Source organism: Mustela erminea, chromosome 4, assembly GCF_009829155.1.
Source record: "Mustela erminea isolate mMusErm1 chromosome 4, mMusErm1.Pri, whole genome shotgun sequence".
NCBI lineage: Eukaryota > Metazoa > Chordata > Mammalia > Carnivora > Mustelidae > Mustela > Mustela erminea.
In genome coordinates this window covers 21,553,146-21,569,343 of record NC_045617.1, presented here as the reverse complement: position 1 = coordinate 21,569,343, position 16,198 = coordinate 21,553,146, and the positions used below count along the sequence as shown (strand labels likewise).

Sequence of the window (16,198 nt, the reverse complement as noted above, 5' to 3'; positions counted from 1 at the left end):
TAAATAAAAATCTTAGAAAAAAAAATTCCTTTTAAGAAATGCTGAGTCTGGCCAAAACTGAGGCCTCTTCATTTCCCTCTCACATGGCTGTCTCCTTGCTTGCACCTTCTTTATCCTCTCTCCCTCCGCAGCCCTCTCCGCCTCCCCAGGCCGGTAGCTTAAGAGTGTCCTCGGTCACAGGCCTGCCCCAGTAGGCCTCCACCGGAGCCGCGCTCCTTCTCTCAAGAAAGGAACGAGGAGGAGGCCTGGCGCATTCCTCCACGTGGGCACGGGGGCGGCCATCTCACGTTCTGGCAGGAGCTGTCTGCGGGGCCCGAGCCGCAGCCCGACCTGCCCGTACTCAAGATGGCGGTCGCGGAGGGCGTGGCCAGTGACTCGGAGGTTCCGAAATGGTGAGGAATCATGGCGGCCACCGAGGAGCGGGTCCGGGAGGACGGAGAAGAAGAAGAAGAAGAAGAAGAGGAAGCAGTGAGTGGCACGACCGCGGCCTGCGCGGCGGGAGCGGCGTGTGGGGCAGCTAGTCGGGACGCGGCTGGCGGGAGGGAGAGCCCGGGCCTCCGCCCTAGCTGCCAGACGGTAGTAAGATGGGGAAGTAGAGGACGTTACCTCAGGCAGCGTCGCTTGCGTCCTCTCGTTCAAAGCAGGACCTGGTGCTCGCCAAGGTTGGGATCGCTGCCGTGGGGATTTTTGGCTTCGCTTGTTAACTGCTTTTTCCTACACACTCGCGCTAGCACGTTAATGCCTCTTTTTCTTCTGCCAGGAGCAGTTGGTTCTGGTGGAGTTGTCGGGCATTATTGATTCAGAGTTTCTATCAAAATGTGAAAATAAATGCAAGATTTTGGTGAGTCTAGTTGCATTGGGTGATTTCCGTAGATTTTCTTACATTTAAAGAAGAATGAACAGTGAAACACGTATCCCCAAAGATCTATTCCTCGTGACAAAGCGCTGGATGCTAAGGACAGTCAGAGAGAAGCACAGAGGGACTATGGGAGCAGATAGGAGAAAATGCCATAGTCGGCTTGAGGGTCTGAATGTGTGCCTGGGGAGAGTTAAAGATTTAGAGGAGGTAGCGTTTTGTTATTAACCAGTATATTTCGGGAAAAAAAATACATTGTTTTAGATAGTGAGCGGGGAGAGAAAACAATGCAGACAGGCTCTTCCTATGTGCATGCAGAGATTAACTGAAGAAGGGAGGCAACCTAAGAAAAGACTTTCAAGACCTCACACTCTGCTGTTGACTTGAGCTGTGGTGTCATGTTACCATCTGTTTTTATCACTTTACATAAAAATCTTTGAGCTACTGTTGACAAAACTCTCTCTGTTCTTACCTTAACTTGAGGATGTTGATTGAAATACAGCTTGCTGCTTGGCTATGAATGCAGCATTCTTCAGATTGTAACTGCAGTGATCAGAGCATTTTTAGCTTACCTTGCACTTGCTAGGACAAACTCCGGAGGTTCCCCAGTTTTGGAGATCACTCTCCTTGGTAGCAAGGCTCTTTGTTTTTTGGTTTTAATTGATATGTAATTGACATACAACATTATATTTCAGGTGTACAACATAATGATTTAATAGTTGTATGTACTAGGAAATAATCATCACAGTCAGTCTAGCTAATATCCATTTACAATTTTTTTTTTGTAATGGGTATTTTTTTTTTCCAATTAAGTAAGCTTTGTGCCCAACATGGGGCTTGAACTCACAACCCCAAGATCAAGAGTTGCACGCTACAGACAGCTCACCAGGCACTGTGTTGTAATAACTTTTAAGATGTTACTCTCTTAGCAACTTTTAAGTGTACACTATGGTATTATTAAGTAGAGAAAGGCTGCACATTACATCCCCAGGATTTATTTTATAACTGAAAGTTTGTATCTTTTGATTATCTTTACCTATTGCACCCAACCCCTCAAGGATTTTTTTTTTTTTTTTTTTTTTTTTAATAGAGGGAGAGGGAGAAGCAGAAGGAAAGGGGGAGGGAGAATCCTAAGCAGACTCCATGCCCAGCATAGAGCTCCAGGTGGGACTGGATCTCATGACCCACCTGGACTGAAATCAAGAGTTGGATATGCTTAACCCACTGAACCACCCAGGCTCCCCTGCAAGGCTTTTTCTAATGATGATTTTTTTTAATGACTTTGTATTCTGTTGCAGGGAATTGACACTGAGAGGCCCATTCTGCAAGTGGACAGCTATGTCTTTGCTGGAGAGTATGAAGGTAGGAGGCTGTCACAGATGAAACTCCTTTTTTTATATGATTTTCAGAGAAAGTTACTCTTATTTCTCAACAAATTGCCTTCAACTTTTCTGCAGACACTCTTGGGACCTGTGTTATATTTGAAGAAAATGTTGAGCCCGGTAAGTGTGTGCGTTGCTGACTCAAATCTTGTTACTATGAAATACTGCCAGCTTACTTTTGTACAGTAGTTAAACATCTCATATGCCCATTGTCTAGCTATATCAAATCCTACCATTTTTCCAGGTAGTTAAAATACATTCCAGATACATTTGAAGCCTTGTGTATACCCCTCTCTAAACCTATGCCCTTCCTCTCTTGGTAATCACTTTTCTGAATTTGATGTTTTTCTTTCTTTACCTGATTTTGTATTACATAGATATGTATCCACAGACAGTAGTAGCATTTTTTTGTGTATTTTCAAACTTGATACAAATTATAGCATATTATATGTATCATTGTATATATTTTTTCAGGTACAGATAGGTTTTGAGATTTAAACAATTGGTAGGTTCTATTTTCCCTGTTGCTAAGTATTCTATTTGTGACCATACCACAGTGTATTCTTCAGTTACGAGATGTGCTGATGGCTTCCATTTTCACCAGTAATTATTAATAACTATGAAAATTTATTGAATGCCTACTCTATGTCAGGCATTGTTCTAAATGCTACATGTCTTAACTCGTTTAATCTTCATCACAAGTCTGTGAGGTCGATACCATGGTTGTCTTCATTTTATATTTGAAGAAACTGAAGCACTGAGAGGTAAATAACATTCCCAAGGTCATACACAAAGTAAGAGACAGAGCCAGGATTTGAACCCAGGTGGTGTGGTCCAGAGCCTGTAATCTGAACTATACTTTTTAACTCACTGCAGAGATGCTGCCATGAGTATTTTGTGTCTCGTGCATGGATGCAAAAATGGCCCTAAGATATACACTTAGAAATGGAATTATTTGATTGCTGAGTGTGTGTTAGGTTTAACCATATGAAATGACCCATTTGAACTGAGTATGGACGGCTTCATGTGGTTCACCCTAATAGTGCTAGGATCCTTTCTGAAGTGTAGTGTCAGTGACCTATGGCAGCGTGTGGAAGTTTCCAGTGTTCTTCACACCTCCAGCTCAGAGCCTTATCGTCTCTCTTGCCTGCGCCCACAGTTTCCTGTAAAGCTATAACCTCGGGCAGCAGGTTTTCTCTCAGTCTTCTTTCATGATTGAGAACATCCTCACACCAGACTGGCTTCAAGTAGTAAATCTGACTTTGATGCTTCATTTTGAGTGGTAGAATCTGAGACTTCATGACCCTGTAAGGCCGCATTCCTGGTCCCACTTCCCTGCTTCACGGCTGGAGCCTAGCAGGCCGATAGGTTTCACTTCATGCACAGCTTTGTGTTTTGGTCCTCTGGAGATGTTGTTTTCGGGTCTAGTTTTTCCTTCAGTTGTTATGTATTTTATCTGTCATTTCTCTTTACTGGGAGCAGGAGGGATGAGTTAAATTTTGAACTTACTACACTGTCTCACCAGGAAGTAGCTCAGTCTGACCCTTTAACTGGAATTACTGAGGCTTAACATGATTATTTGGTGGCATCAACAGTAAAATAATTGAGTTCATTTTATGTTCTAGGTGATACAGAAGGCAGTGATAAAACAGTGCTGAAATATAAATGCCATACAATGAAGAAACTCAGCATGACAAGAACTCTTTTGACAGAAAAGAAGGAAGGAGAAGAAAACATAGGTTAGTTCACTTAGCTCTCTGAAAGTAGGTAATTTACTGTTGGCTTTGACAGTGACACATTGCTGCCAGGACATACCTTGTAGTAACAACTATGTTCTATGGAAATCAAGAGTGCTCCCCGAAAAGTACCAGATACAGATTTAAAATTCATTTGAACTGTAGGGGCGTTTGGGTGGCTCAGTCATTTGAGCTTCTGACTCTTGATCTCAGCTCAGGTCTTAATCTCCTGGCTGAGTTTGAGTCCCATGTTGGGCTCTGCTCTGGGCATGCAGCCTCCTTTAAAAAAAAAAAAGATAAAATAAAAAAAATTCATTTGAATTTTAATGTAGCAAAGGGCACTGGAGACATTTAAGAAATTTCTTATCTCCTTTGCACTGGAAAAAATCGTGAGGAGTTTGTCAAGAACCTTGATAGATTTCTAACCCCTAGGGAATTCAACAGCTACCACTACCCACACCCCTCCTGTAATTAAAAGTTCTTTGTGAGTGGAGATGATAGAATCTGGATTTTCAAGTGAAACCCCAGAGGATCTCCTAGAAACTTGTGGCAGTGTGGCAGCCTTCCCCAGGAAGCTAATAACTGGAAGAAGCTAGCTTTATATGTTAGGGAGGGACTGTAAAACCACAGTTGTTGGACATGAGTTTCATTCTTTTTTTTTTTTTTTAAGATTTTATTTATGTACTTGACAGACAGAGATCACAAGTAGGCAGAGAGGCAGGCAGAGAGAGAGGTGGGGAGGCAGGCTTTCTGCGAAGCAGAGAGCCCAATGCGGGGCTCGATCCCAGGACCCTGAGATCATGACTTAAGCCGAAGGCAAAGGCTTAACTCACTGAGCCATCCAGGCGCCCCCTGAGTTTCATTCTTAACGCCCATCCACTGAGCTTTCTCTACCCCGAAGTGGAGACTTTAGTCTAGTGCTTCTTTTTTTTTTTTTTAAAGATTTTATTTATTCATTTGACACAGAGAGATCACAAGTAGGCAGAGAGGCAGGCAGAGAGAGAGAGAGAGGAGGAAGCAGGCTCCCCGCGGAGCAGAGAACCCGATGCGGGACTCGATCCCAGGACCCTGAGATCATGACCCGAGCCGAAGGCAGCGGCTTAACCCACTGAGCCACCCAGGCGCCCCTAGTCTAGTGCTTCTTGCAGCCATAGCACACACATGTTTGTGGAGATAAACAGATAATCACTTGATAGTTTAAAAGCTCATTGCTCCTAAGTGAAATAAGAGAGAGAAAGACATGATTTCAATTATGTGGATTATAAGAAAAACAAACGAATAAACAAAAATCAGAAAGAGACCCATAAATACAGAGAACAGACTGGTGGCTGCCAGAGCAAGGGAGAGCTGTGGGATGGACAAAATGGTTGAAGGGGAGTGAGAGATTCAGGCTTCCAGTTATACATGAGTAGGTCATGGGCGTTAAAGGTACAGCATGAGGAATACAGTCAGTGGTATTGTAATAGTGTTGGGTAGTGACAGATGGTAGCTACAGATGTGGTGAGCATAGAGTAATTTATAGACTTTTCAGATCACTGTATTGTACACTGTGTTGTACACCTGAAACTAATTATCACTGTGAAACTAATATCACATTGTATGTCAACTCTACTTCAATTTTTAAATTTTTTTAAATTTTTATTTATTTATTTAAATATTTTACTTATGTATTTGTCAGACAGAGAGAGTACAAGCAGGGGGAACAGCAGGCAGAGGGAGAAGCAGGCTTCCCGCTGAGCAGGGAGCCCGATGTGGGACTCGATCCCAGGACCTGTGGTCATGATGACCTGAACTGAAGGCAGACATTTAACTGACTGAGCCACCTAGGCACCCTCAATTTTTTTTTTTTTAAAGATTTTATTTATTTATTTGACAGAGATCACAAGTAGGCAGAGAGGCAGGCAGAGAGAGAGAGGAGGAAGCAGGCTCCCTGCGGAGCAGAGAGCCCGATGTGGGGCTCAATCCCAGAACCCTGGGATTATGACCTGAGCCGAAGGCAGAGACTTTAACCTACTGAGCGACCCAGGCGCCCCCACCCTCAATTTTTTTTAAAGATTTTATTTATTCATTTGAGAGAGAGGATGAGCAGGGGGAGGGGCAAAGATAGGAGAAGAGAGAAAGCAGACTCTCCACTGAGTGGGGAGCCTGACATAGGACTTGAGCCCAGCACCTAGAGATGATGACCTGATCCAAAGTCAGACACTTAACCGACTGAGCCACTCAGGTGCCCCGCAACTATCCTTCAGTTTTTAAAAACTCACATAATTTGAGAAAAGGAAAAAAAAACTTCATTGCTCAAAGACATATTTTGGACTCTAGTATAAACAGGACTCTAGGGACGCCTGGGTGGCTCAGTTGGTTAAGCAGCTGCCTTCAGCTCAGGTCATGATCCCAGCGTCCTGGGATCGAGTCCCACATCGGGCTCCTTGCTCGGTGGGGAGCCTGCTTCTCCCTCTGCCTCTGCCTGCCATTCTGTCCGCCTGTGCTTGCTCTCTCTCCCTCTCTCTCTGACAAATAAATAAAATCTTTAAAAAAAAAACAAAACAGGACTCTAATGGTGAATATTTATGGCTTGGTTTATTCTGTTTTAAGGAATAAACATTTGAAAGTACATTAATCACGTAGAAATTAATTATACCAATTACACATAAAAAAACTTTGTTCCTAACATGTATATCACAAAACTATCCTCCTTTTTAACACTATGAAAAGAACAGGAAGAAAGAGGTACTTGAAATTCTAGAAAGATTTTGAAAGGTAGTTACATATCAGATAGATTAGCTATTATTTATTCTTTATATTTTTTATTCTTTTTTTTTTTTAAGATTTTATTTATTTGACAGAGATCACAAGTAGGCAGAGTGGCAGGCAGAGAGAGGAGGAAGTAGGCTCCCCACTGAGCAGTGAGCCCGATTCAGGGCTCAATCCCAAGACCCTGGGATCATGACCTGAGCCGAAGGCAGAGGCTTTAACCCACTGAGCCACTGAGGCACCCTATTTATTCTTTTTTAGAGAAGAAAGTTGTAGAATTTTCTTTTCTGCAGTCTTTAATAATCTAATAGGCCTTTGCAAAGATAATAGTATTTTGCTTAATTACATAAATTAGTTAGCCAACCAGTCAAGGCTGTATTGGTTATGTATTGCTGCATAGTAAATTATCTCTAAACTTAACGGTTTAAAAAAACAACAAAGATATTTTGCACAGTTTCCATGATTGAGGAATTTGGTGATCAGCTTAGCCAGGCAGTTCTGGCTCGATGTCTCTCTTGATGTTGCAGTCAGTATGTTGGCTGGGTTGCAGTGACCTGAAAATCTAAATAGAAGACGGCTCCCTCGCATGGTTTGTGCCATCTTTTAGCAGGAGGCCTCCATTCGAGGGCCTTCCTGACACGGCAGCTGGCTTCTTCCAGATCAAGTGATCTGTGAGAACAAGGTAGAAGCCACAATATGTTTTATGAACCAGCCTACAAGTCACATTCTGTCATTTCTGCCATTTCCTGTTCATTATGGGGAGAGATGACACAGGGGTAGGAATACCACCTGAAGACCTTTGGGGACCAACTTGGAGGCTGGCGACCAACCACGGCAATATGCTGCAGGTAGAACAAAATAGAAAAAAATTCCCACGTTCTGGGAATTTGCACTCTAAATCCCATTGAAACACACGTATGAATGTGACTCAACACCCATTTCATTCAATCTAAGTATTTGGAATGTGCCACGTATCATAATAAATATCAGAATAGGCTTGATGGCTTCAAGGTTTTGAACTTGGTGACTAGGGGAATGATGCTATTGGATGGGGAAACCAATGAGAGAGTAGTTGAAGCTGACTAGAGAGAAAAGGACTAATCAGCTTTTGATAGAAGGATATTTTATGTTAGTAGTATTAGAAGACATGGCATCAGCTGTAAGGATGTTTCAACAAATTGTCACAGAAGAGTTGGTTTATGGTGGGGAATAGGAGCAGTGGAAGTGTGAACCGGGTGGCAAAGGTAAGTTGCCGTATCTTAGAGATCTCTAATGGCATTTTTTTTTTTAGATTTTATTTATTTATTTGACAGAGAGAGAAATTACAAGTAGACAGAGAGGCAGGCAGAGAGAGGGGGAAACAGGTGCCCTGTTGAGCAGAGAGCCTGATGTGGGGCTTGATCCCAGGACCCTGAGATCATGACCTGAGCCGAAGGCAGAGGCTTAACCCACTGAGCCACCCAGGCACCCTTCTATCTGCATTTTGAAGATGACATAAATAGCTCAGACTTGCTATAGAAATTAATGAGGATCCATTGAAAATATTTGAAGGGGTCATAAGGATAAAGGAAAAAAAGGACTAGCATTTTTCTTTTTTTAAGATTTATTTATTTTAGGGGGCACCTGGGTGGCTCAGTGGGTTAAGCCGCTGCCTTCGGCTCAGGTCATGATCTCGGGGTCCTGGGATCGAACCCCGCATCGGGCTCTTTGCTCAGCAGGGAGCCTGCTTCTCTCTCTCTGCCTGCCTCTCTGCCTACCTGTGATCTTTCTCTGACAAATAAATAAATAAAATCTTTAAAAAAAAAAAAAAAAGATTTATTTATTTTAGAGAGAGTGCACACAGGGGAGGCGCAGGGGGGAAGGAAAAGGAGAGGGAGAGAGAATCTTAAGCAGACTCCCCACTGATTATGGAGCCTGATGCAGGGCTCAGTCCCACAGCCCTGAGAGTGTACCTGAGCCAAAACCAGGAGTCAGATGCTTAACCAACTGAGCCCACCTGGGTGCCCCCAAATTACTAGCATTATTGAAACAATACTTGATTATAGCGGTGGGTGGGTTAGGGCTGTGACTGGAAGTATGAAACGGGCAACAATTTTTTTCAAGTTTTTTTTGTTGTTGTTTTGGTTTTTGTTTTGGAGAGGTGTCTTATAGTTGGATGTTCCAACTCAAAATGACATGTGAGTGTTGAGTTGAAAGATGATAGGGTAGTATCATCTATTACGGAAACTGAGGAGAAAATTATAGGGAAGTGAAAGACTTCTATAATGCTTGAGGTGGCAGTGAGAACTCAGAAAAGGGGCTTGAATAGTAACTGAAGTTGATTAGTTTCAGTGATTTTTTTTTTTTTTTTTTTTTTGTGGTCTCAATTATTTTTAGAAAATTTTAATTGGAGGAGCACCTGGGTGGTTCAGTCAGTTAAGTGTCTGCCTTCAGCTCAGGTCATCATCTCTGGGTTCCGGGATCAAGCCCTGGGTTGGGCTCCCTGTTCATCGAGGAGTCTGCTTCTCCCTCTCCCTTTGCGCCTCTCCCTGCTTGTGTGCTCTCTCTTGCTCATGCTCTCTCTTTCTCATGAATAAATAAAACCTTTAAAAAAACTTCTAATTGAAATATAATTGATACACAATATTAGTTTCAGGTGTACAACATAGTGATTTGGTAATTATATACATTACAAAGTGCTCACCATGAATATAGTGACCATATAGCTTCTACAATATTATTGACTCTAGGGGCGCCTGGGTGGCTCAGTGGATTAAGCCGCTGCCTTCGGCTCGGGTCATGATCTCAGTGTCCTGGGATCGAGCCCCGCATCGGGCTCTTTGCTCAGCGGGAGCCTGCTTCTCTCTCTCTCTCTCTGCCTGACTCTCCGCCGACTTGTGATCTCTCTGTCAAATAAATAAATAAAATCTTTAAAAAAAAAAAAAATATTATTGACTCTATTTCACTTACAGTGATTTTGATGTTGCATATAGTACAGGCCTTCCAGGGTTTCCATGTAAGATGGAAATAATGTGATTGTTTATCAGTAGTCATGGCACCATGTTCATTGGTTTATGTTGAGGCTTTAGTTTGACATGTATTCATAGGATGAAAATTTAAATTAAAGAGAGGGGTGCCTGGGTGGCTCAGTTGGTTGAGTGTCTGACTCTTAATCTCAGTTCGGGTCTTGATCCCAGCATTGCTGAGTTCAAGGCCCACATTGGACCCAACACTGGGCATCGAGCCTCCTTTAAAAAAAATTTAAAAATAAATAAAAATAAAAAGAAATATATGTAAGTAACTGAAATTCCTTTTACATATTTCTTTCTTGGTTTGTCCTCCCATCCCTCACTAGGTGGTGTGGAATGGCTGCAAATCAAGGACAATGAGTTCTCCTATAGACCCAACATGATTTGTAGCTTTCTGCATGAAAATGAAGATGACGACGTAACTCCAGCCTCAGATAAATCCTTGGAGTTGGAAGACCAAGAGATTCCAACGAAAAATAATTCAAACCTGAGTTATGAACAGGGGAAATCACTGAACTTGGAAGTAGAGAATTCTGGTCCTCTAATTGATATCCCTTCTTCTGAGACAGAAGGTTATGTTTTTATGGAAACTCAAGATACTGTCTAGGAAATCACTCCTAGATGAAATGTTTCTCATTATAACTAATAATGAACTTTTTGGAGTTTTTATATAAAATAATCGTGTAGCTTTCAGTTCACTATATTACTAGTTTTGTTGTCTATACGTGCATTTCTGATCATAGCACAGTTTAATATACCAGAGTTGTTAAGGACCAGATATGAATTGAATTTTTAAAAATCTGGTATAAATGACTATAGGGACCCTTCTTTAAATTTCTTTAAATTGGAAGTTTTATTAAGGTAAGTGTATAAGTTTTTTTATTGCATCCGTCACAAATTACTACAAACTTAGTGGCTTAAAATGACACAAGTGTATTATTATATGGTTTTGTAAATCAGCTATCTGACATGGGCTGGGCTAAAATCAAGATGTTGGCAGGACTTCATTCCTTTCTCAAGGTTGAGGGGTAGGGGAGACTGTTTCCTTGTTCATTTAGTTGTTCGCAGATTTCAAATCTTTGCCATTGATGGTTCAGTGTCCCATTTTCTTGCTGTCATCTGAGGGCCATTTCCAGCTTCTAGAGGCTGCCTGCATTCTTTGGCTTATGGTCCTCTTCTCTTCAAAGCTGGTAAATCTCTTCCTTCTTTTGCTTCGTCCTATCTCTGACCCACCTTGCTAATTACCTGACCCAGTATCTGTTCTTTCCTTAATTCTAATCCGAGAATTATTGGTGTGTATCCATATATGTTATCCATTGTGTATCCATATATGTGTAAATATGTGGCCGTATGAATAAGTTCTGGCCAGTGATACGGAATTATAAGTGTTGAGTGATGGATGCTTCTGGAAAGTTTCCTTAAACTTTAAGGCATAAAGAGAGATGGGCCAGTTCAACTTCTCTTTTTTCCCCTGCTGGAACATGGTGGCTAGAGCTTCAGTAGGCTTTTTGAACTGTAAAGAAACTTTGGAAATAGAAGCCATGAGTGGCAGAGCAACAAGATAGAAGGTTGGATCCTGATATGATGCTGCCCTGGACTGCCAGGAATAAAGATTAATAAATCTTTTCTTTTTTCCCCATGGTGAACTGGCTTCAAGTTTACCTTTGGCATTGTTTCTGGAAATATACTAGACAAGGTAATAATTGAATGTCAGCTGTGATGTGAGGCAATGTTGTTTGTGATTAAAAATGACTCTTTATTGGGGTGCCTGGATGGCTTAGTTGGTTAAGTGTCTGACTCTTGATCTCAGCTCAGGTCTTGATCGCAGGGTCATGAATTCAGGCCCTGTGTTGGGCTCCACACTGGGCATGGAGCCTGCTGAAAAAAAAAAAAAGAAAAAAGACCCCTTATGGGTAAATTGTGTCTAGACCTGAAAGACTATGACAGCTATAAATGCCCATTGGAAAATACAGACTTTGTTTGTTTGTATTAAGTAGGCTCCATGCCCATCGTGGGGATTGAACTTATGACCCTGAAATCATGAGTTGCATGGTCTACTGACTGAGCCAGCCAGGCGCCCCAAGCATTAGGTTTCTTATTACAAAGATTCCTGAAAGCAGCACTCATGGCTGTTTCAAGAGATGTTAGTTCTTGGGGAAGCTGAAGTTTCTAAGCCAGCATGGCTTCTGTATGCACCCAAACGATCTTGTCTCCTTACACCTGAGCTGACACTTGGGGGCCAGATTAGAGCCTCCTGTTGAAACAAGCGTTGTGCTGCTGTGCTGTTTCCTATGAAGTTAAGTGAGTCTGGTGCTGGGTTCATTCCCATAAGGCCTGTTTGGTCCTGTGAGTGTGAATGTCCTTCCAAACCTGGGACGACGACTCTTCGGGCAGAGAAGACGCTGCAACTACCTACCTCCAGCCTTAACGTGCAAGAAATAACTTGTCTCTTGTCAGAGTCACTCTGTAATAGCCACACTTAATCCTATTACTACCTTACCCATTTTGAAAAGTAGAGAAAAGTATAAGGAAGTAGAATGCAAGATTCTTGAGATGTGTAATCTTGCTAAAGAAACTGATCTAGGGTGCCTGGGTGGCTCAGTGGGTTAAGCCGCTGCCTTCGTCTCAGGTCATGATCTCAGGGTCCTGGGATCGAGTCCCACATCGGGCTCTCTGCTCAGCAGGGAGCCTGCTTCCTCCTCTCTCTCTCTCCTTGCCTCTCTGCCTACTTGTGATCTCTCTCTGTCAAATAAATAAATAAAATCTTTAAAAAAAAAAAAAGAAACTGATCTAGACTGATGTAGTTCTAACTTGAAGAGGATAATAAAGTCTTACATTCTGGAGAGAACATAATGTGTTTTAGTTCCTTACCTGGAAGTGAGAATAAATGTTTGGAATTTAGTAAAGTAAACCTTATTTTTCAACTATGAAATATTTTGTAAGACCAGAACTTCACAAATGAATTTCTTCACCATTGATCTGCCTTACTGACTTACTAGAATTACTTACAAATGAGTCTTGGAACTACAGTCTCCATGTAGCTGTCACAGTACTACTTCTAACACTGAAACGATATTCTATTTAATAACAATAATGATATTCTATTTAATAGGATTATATTGCTACGGTGTGCTGTGGGGCATTATTCCTTAAGGCCATTATGGAAATGTTAGGAAATCCAGGCATTTGTTCATTACGAACTACATAGTTAATCATAACAAATTTATGACAGATACGGCCAGCTGAGTGAAATTATTGATGATATCATGTGGTTAGCTATTCAGTAGCAGCTGATAATTTTTTAGAATCTGTTTTCATTTCATTCTGTTCCCATACGAAACCTCACAAACTTCCTAATGTGTCAGGCATACATAGTATTTTCTTCCAGAAATGTCATTGGTTCTAAAAATGGGTTTGCTCTCTCTCTTTTATGACTTCCACCATTATATTCTTATGGAATAAGAGAATCCTGTTTTGTTTTGTTTTGTTTTGTTTTAAAGATTTTATTTGTTTATTTGACAGAGATCACAAGTAGAGAGGCAGGCAGAGAGAGAGGGAAGCAGGCTTCCTGCTGAGCAGAGAGCCCGATGTGGGAATCGATCCCAGGACCCTGAGATCATGACCTCAGCTGAAGGTAGCAGCTTAACCCACTGAGCCACCCAGGCGCCCCTTAGGTGTTTTGTTTGTTTGTTTTAAGCTTTTATTTATTGGTTAGAGAGAGGGGGAGAGAGAGCACAAGCAGAGGGAGTGGCAGGCAGAGGGAGAAACAGACTCCACGCTGAGCAGGGAGCCTGATGTGGAACTCATCCCAGGACCCTGGGATCGTGACCTGAGCTGAAGGTAGATGCTTAATCAGCGGAGCCACCCAGGGATCCCAAGAGAATCCTTTTTGTAAAATTATCTAGAAGTACACATTATTGACTCAATACAGAGTGAATATATACCTTTCTTAATTACAACATGTTTCTAGATACTGCTATGTATATTTTTTCTTTTAAAATTTTCTTTTGGGCAACTGGGTGGCTCAGTCAGTTAAGCTCAGTCACTTTAGCTCAGGTCATAATTCAGGGTCCTGGGATTGAGTCCCATATTGGGCTCCCTGTTCTATAGGGAGCCTGCTTCTGCCTCTGGCTCTCTCACTCCCTCTCTCTCTCTCTCTCACATGAGTAAATGAATAAAATATATATATTTTTTCTTTTTAGGGGGGATGGGAGGGACAACTGATACTTTGTTTGGGGTTTAATGTAGTCGTACTTGCATATCATGTATAAGGGTGTCAAGATAGCAAAGTCCGGTTTTCTCAGATCCAACATAAGAGTTCTTTCACTATCATGTCTTTATAAATCCTTATTTTCTATTCATATTCCATGCTCCCATTTGGTGATTGTATTAGTTTGCTATTGCTGCTGTAACAAATTACCACAAATTCAGTGGCTTAAAACGCATTAAATTTATTGTCACTCTGGAAGTCAGCTTCCAAGATTAAGTTTTATGGGGTTAAAATCAAGACGTTGATAGGGTTGCATTCCTTGTGGAGACTCCAGGGGAGAATCCATTTTCTTATCTTTTCCAGCTATTAGAATTCCTTGGTGTGATGTCCCAAATATAACATCTTCAAATCTCTCTCTCTCACCTGCTTCTGTCATCACATCTCTGATTCTTACACTCCTGTGTCCCTTGGGGTCATGGGATTCAGCCCCACATTGGACTCCATGTGTGGCAAGGAGTCTGCTTGTTCTCTTAGTGCTTCCCCACCCTACCACCCGCTCTCAGTCTCTCTAAAATAAATAAATCAAATAGATAGATAGATAGATAGATAAAATCTTCTAAAAATTTAAAAATAAAATATTTCAAAAGCCCACAAAAGACAAAAATAATGGAAGAGAAAAATACCAACAAAGAACAAGGGCAACAACTAGAAAACTAATATATGTGATAGATATGAATCCTACTATATCAGCAATAATTTTGAATTGCAGTGTTCTGAATGCACTAAAACAGAGATTATTTATCAGAGTAAATCAAGAGACAAGACCCAACTAAATATTGTCAACATGAAACCTACACTATATACAAAGACACATAAAGATTAAAAACAATGGAGAACAATATCATTCTAACACTAATCCAAACAAAGTAGGAGTAGCTATATTAATTCAGACAGAGACAACTTAAGATCAAGGAAAGTTATCAGGGATAAAGAGGGACATTACGTATTGATAAAGTGGTCAATTCTCCAAGAAGACATAACAATCATTAACATGTGTGTGTCTAACAATAAGAGTGTCAAAATATATGAGGCAAAAACTGATGGAATTTAAAGGAGATATAGATGAGTCCACTAATAGTTGGAGATTTCAGCAACTCTATCAGAAATGCACAGATTAGGTAGGCCAGAAAATCAACAAGGACATGGTTGAACTCAGCAACTCTGTCAGTCAACTGGTTATATGAGACATCTATAGCCTACTTCATACAGCAATATATAATACATTCTTCTTAAGCTCTCATAAACATTCATCAAAATACATTTACATTCAGGGACAAAAAATACCTTATCAAATTTAAGAGAATAGAAATCATACAATGTCTACTCTCAAACCACAATGAAACTAAACTAGAAATCAATAACAGAGCTGGGAAATTCCAAAATATTCAGAGATTAAACAACACAAGTAACACAGTGCAAGAACTCTCAAAAGAAATTTTAAAATATTTTGAACTAAATGAAAACTTGTCAAAAGTTGTGGAATACAGTGAAAGCTGCACTTAGAGGGAAATATATAGCATGAAATGCATATATTAGAAAAGAAGAAAGAAAAAAAAAAGGAAGAAACATCTAAAATCAATCATCTAAGCTTCCATGTTAGAAAATTAGGAAAAAAAAAAAAAAGCTAGTTAAATCCAAAGTAGGCAGAAGAAAGCAGTAATAAAAATTAGAAGTCAATGAAATTGGGGGCACCTGGGTGGCTCAGTGGGTTAAAGCCTCTGCTTTAGGCTCAGGTCATGATCCCAGAGTCCTGGGATTGAGCCCTACATCAGGCTTTCTGCTTGGCAGGAGTCTGCTTCCTCCTCTCTCTCTGCCTACTTGTGATCTCCATCTGTCAAGTAAATAAAATCTTAAAAAAAAAAAAAAAGAAGTAAATGAAATTGGAAACAGGAATTCAATTGAGAAAATCAAAGAAACCGAAAGCTGATTCTTTGAAAAGATCAATAAAATTGCTAAGACTCAAGCCTGGCTAACTAGTTAAATAGACAGATTTTTAATATCAGAAATGAAAGAGGAGAACTTCCTCAACTTGATAGAGACTATTTACAAAAAACCTCCTGTTAACGTATTAATGGTTAGAAACTTGAAGCTTTCCTGTTGAGATCAGGAAAAAGGCAAGAATGTCCCCCCTCAACACTGCTTTTTTAACATTGCACTGGGAAGTCCAGTTAATGCAATCAAACAATAGAGGGAAC

At 40.9% G+C, this 16,198-nt stretch overlaps 1 protein-coding gene across 1 annotated transcript; it reads left to right on the top strand.

Annotated features, from left to right (window-relative positions):
* Positions 1-323: 323 nt before the first annotated feature.
* Positions 324-11,677, top strand: GTF3C6 (general transcription factor IIIC subunit 6). The gene is made up of 6 exons (XM_032338798.1): positions 324-468; positions 761-841; positions 2,155-2,218; positions 2,314-2,358; positions 3,864-3,977; positions 10,060-11,677. Exons 1-6 carry the CDS (start codon positions 403-405, stop codon positions 10,338-10,340), a joined length of 651 nt encoding a protein of 216 aa, XP_032194689.1. The 5' UTR covers positions 324-402; the 3' UTR covers positions 10,341-11,677.
* The last annotated feature ends 4,521 nt before the right edge of the window (positions 11,678-16,198 follow it).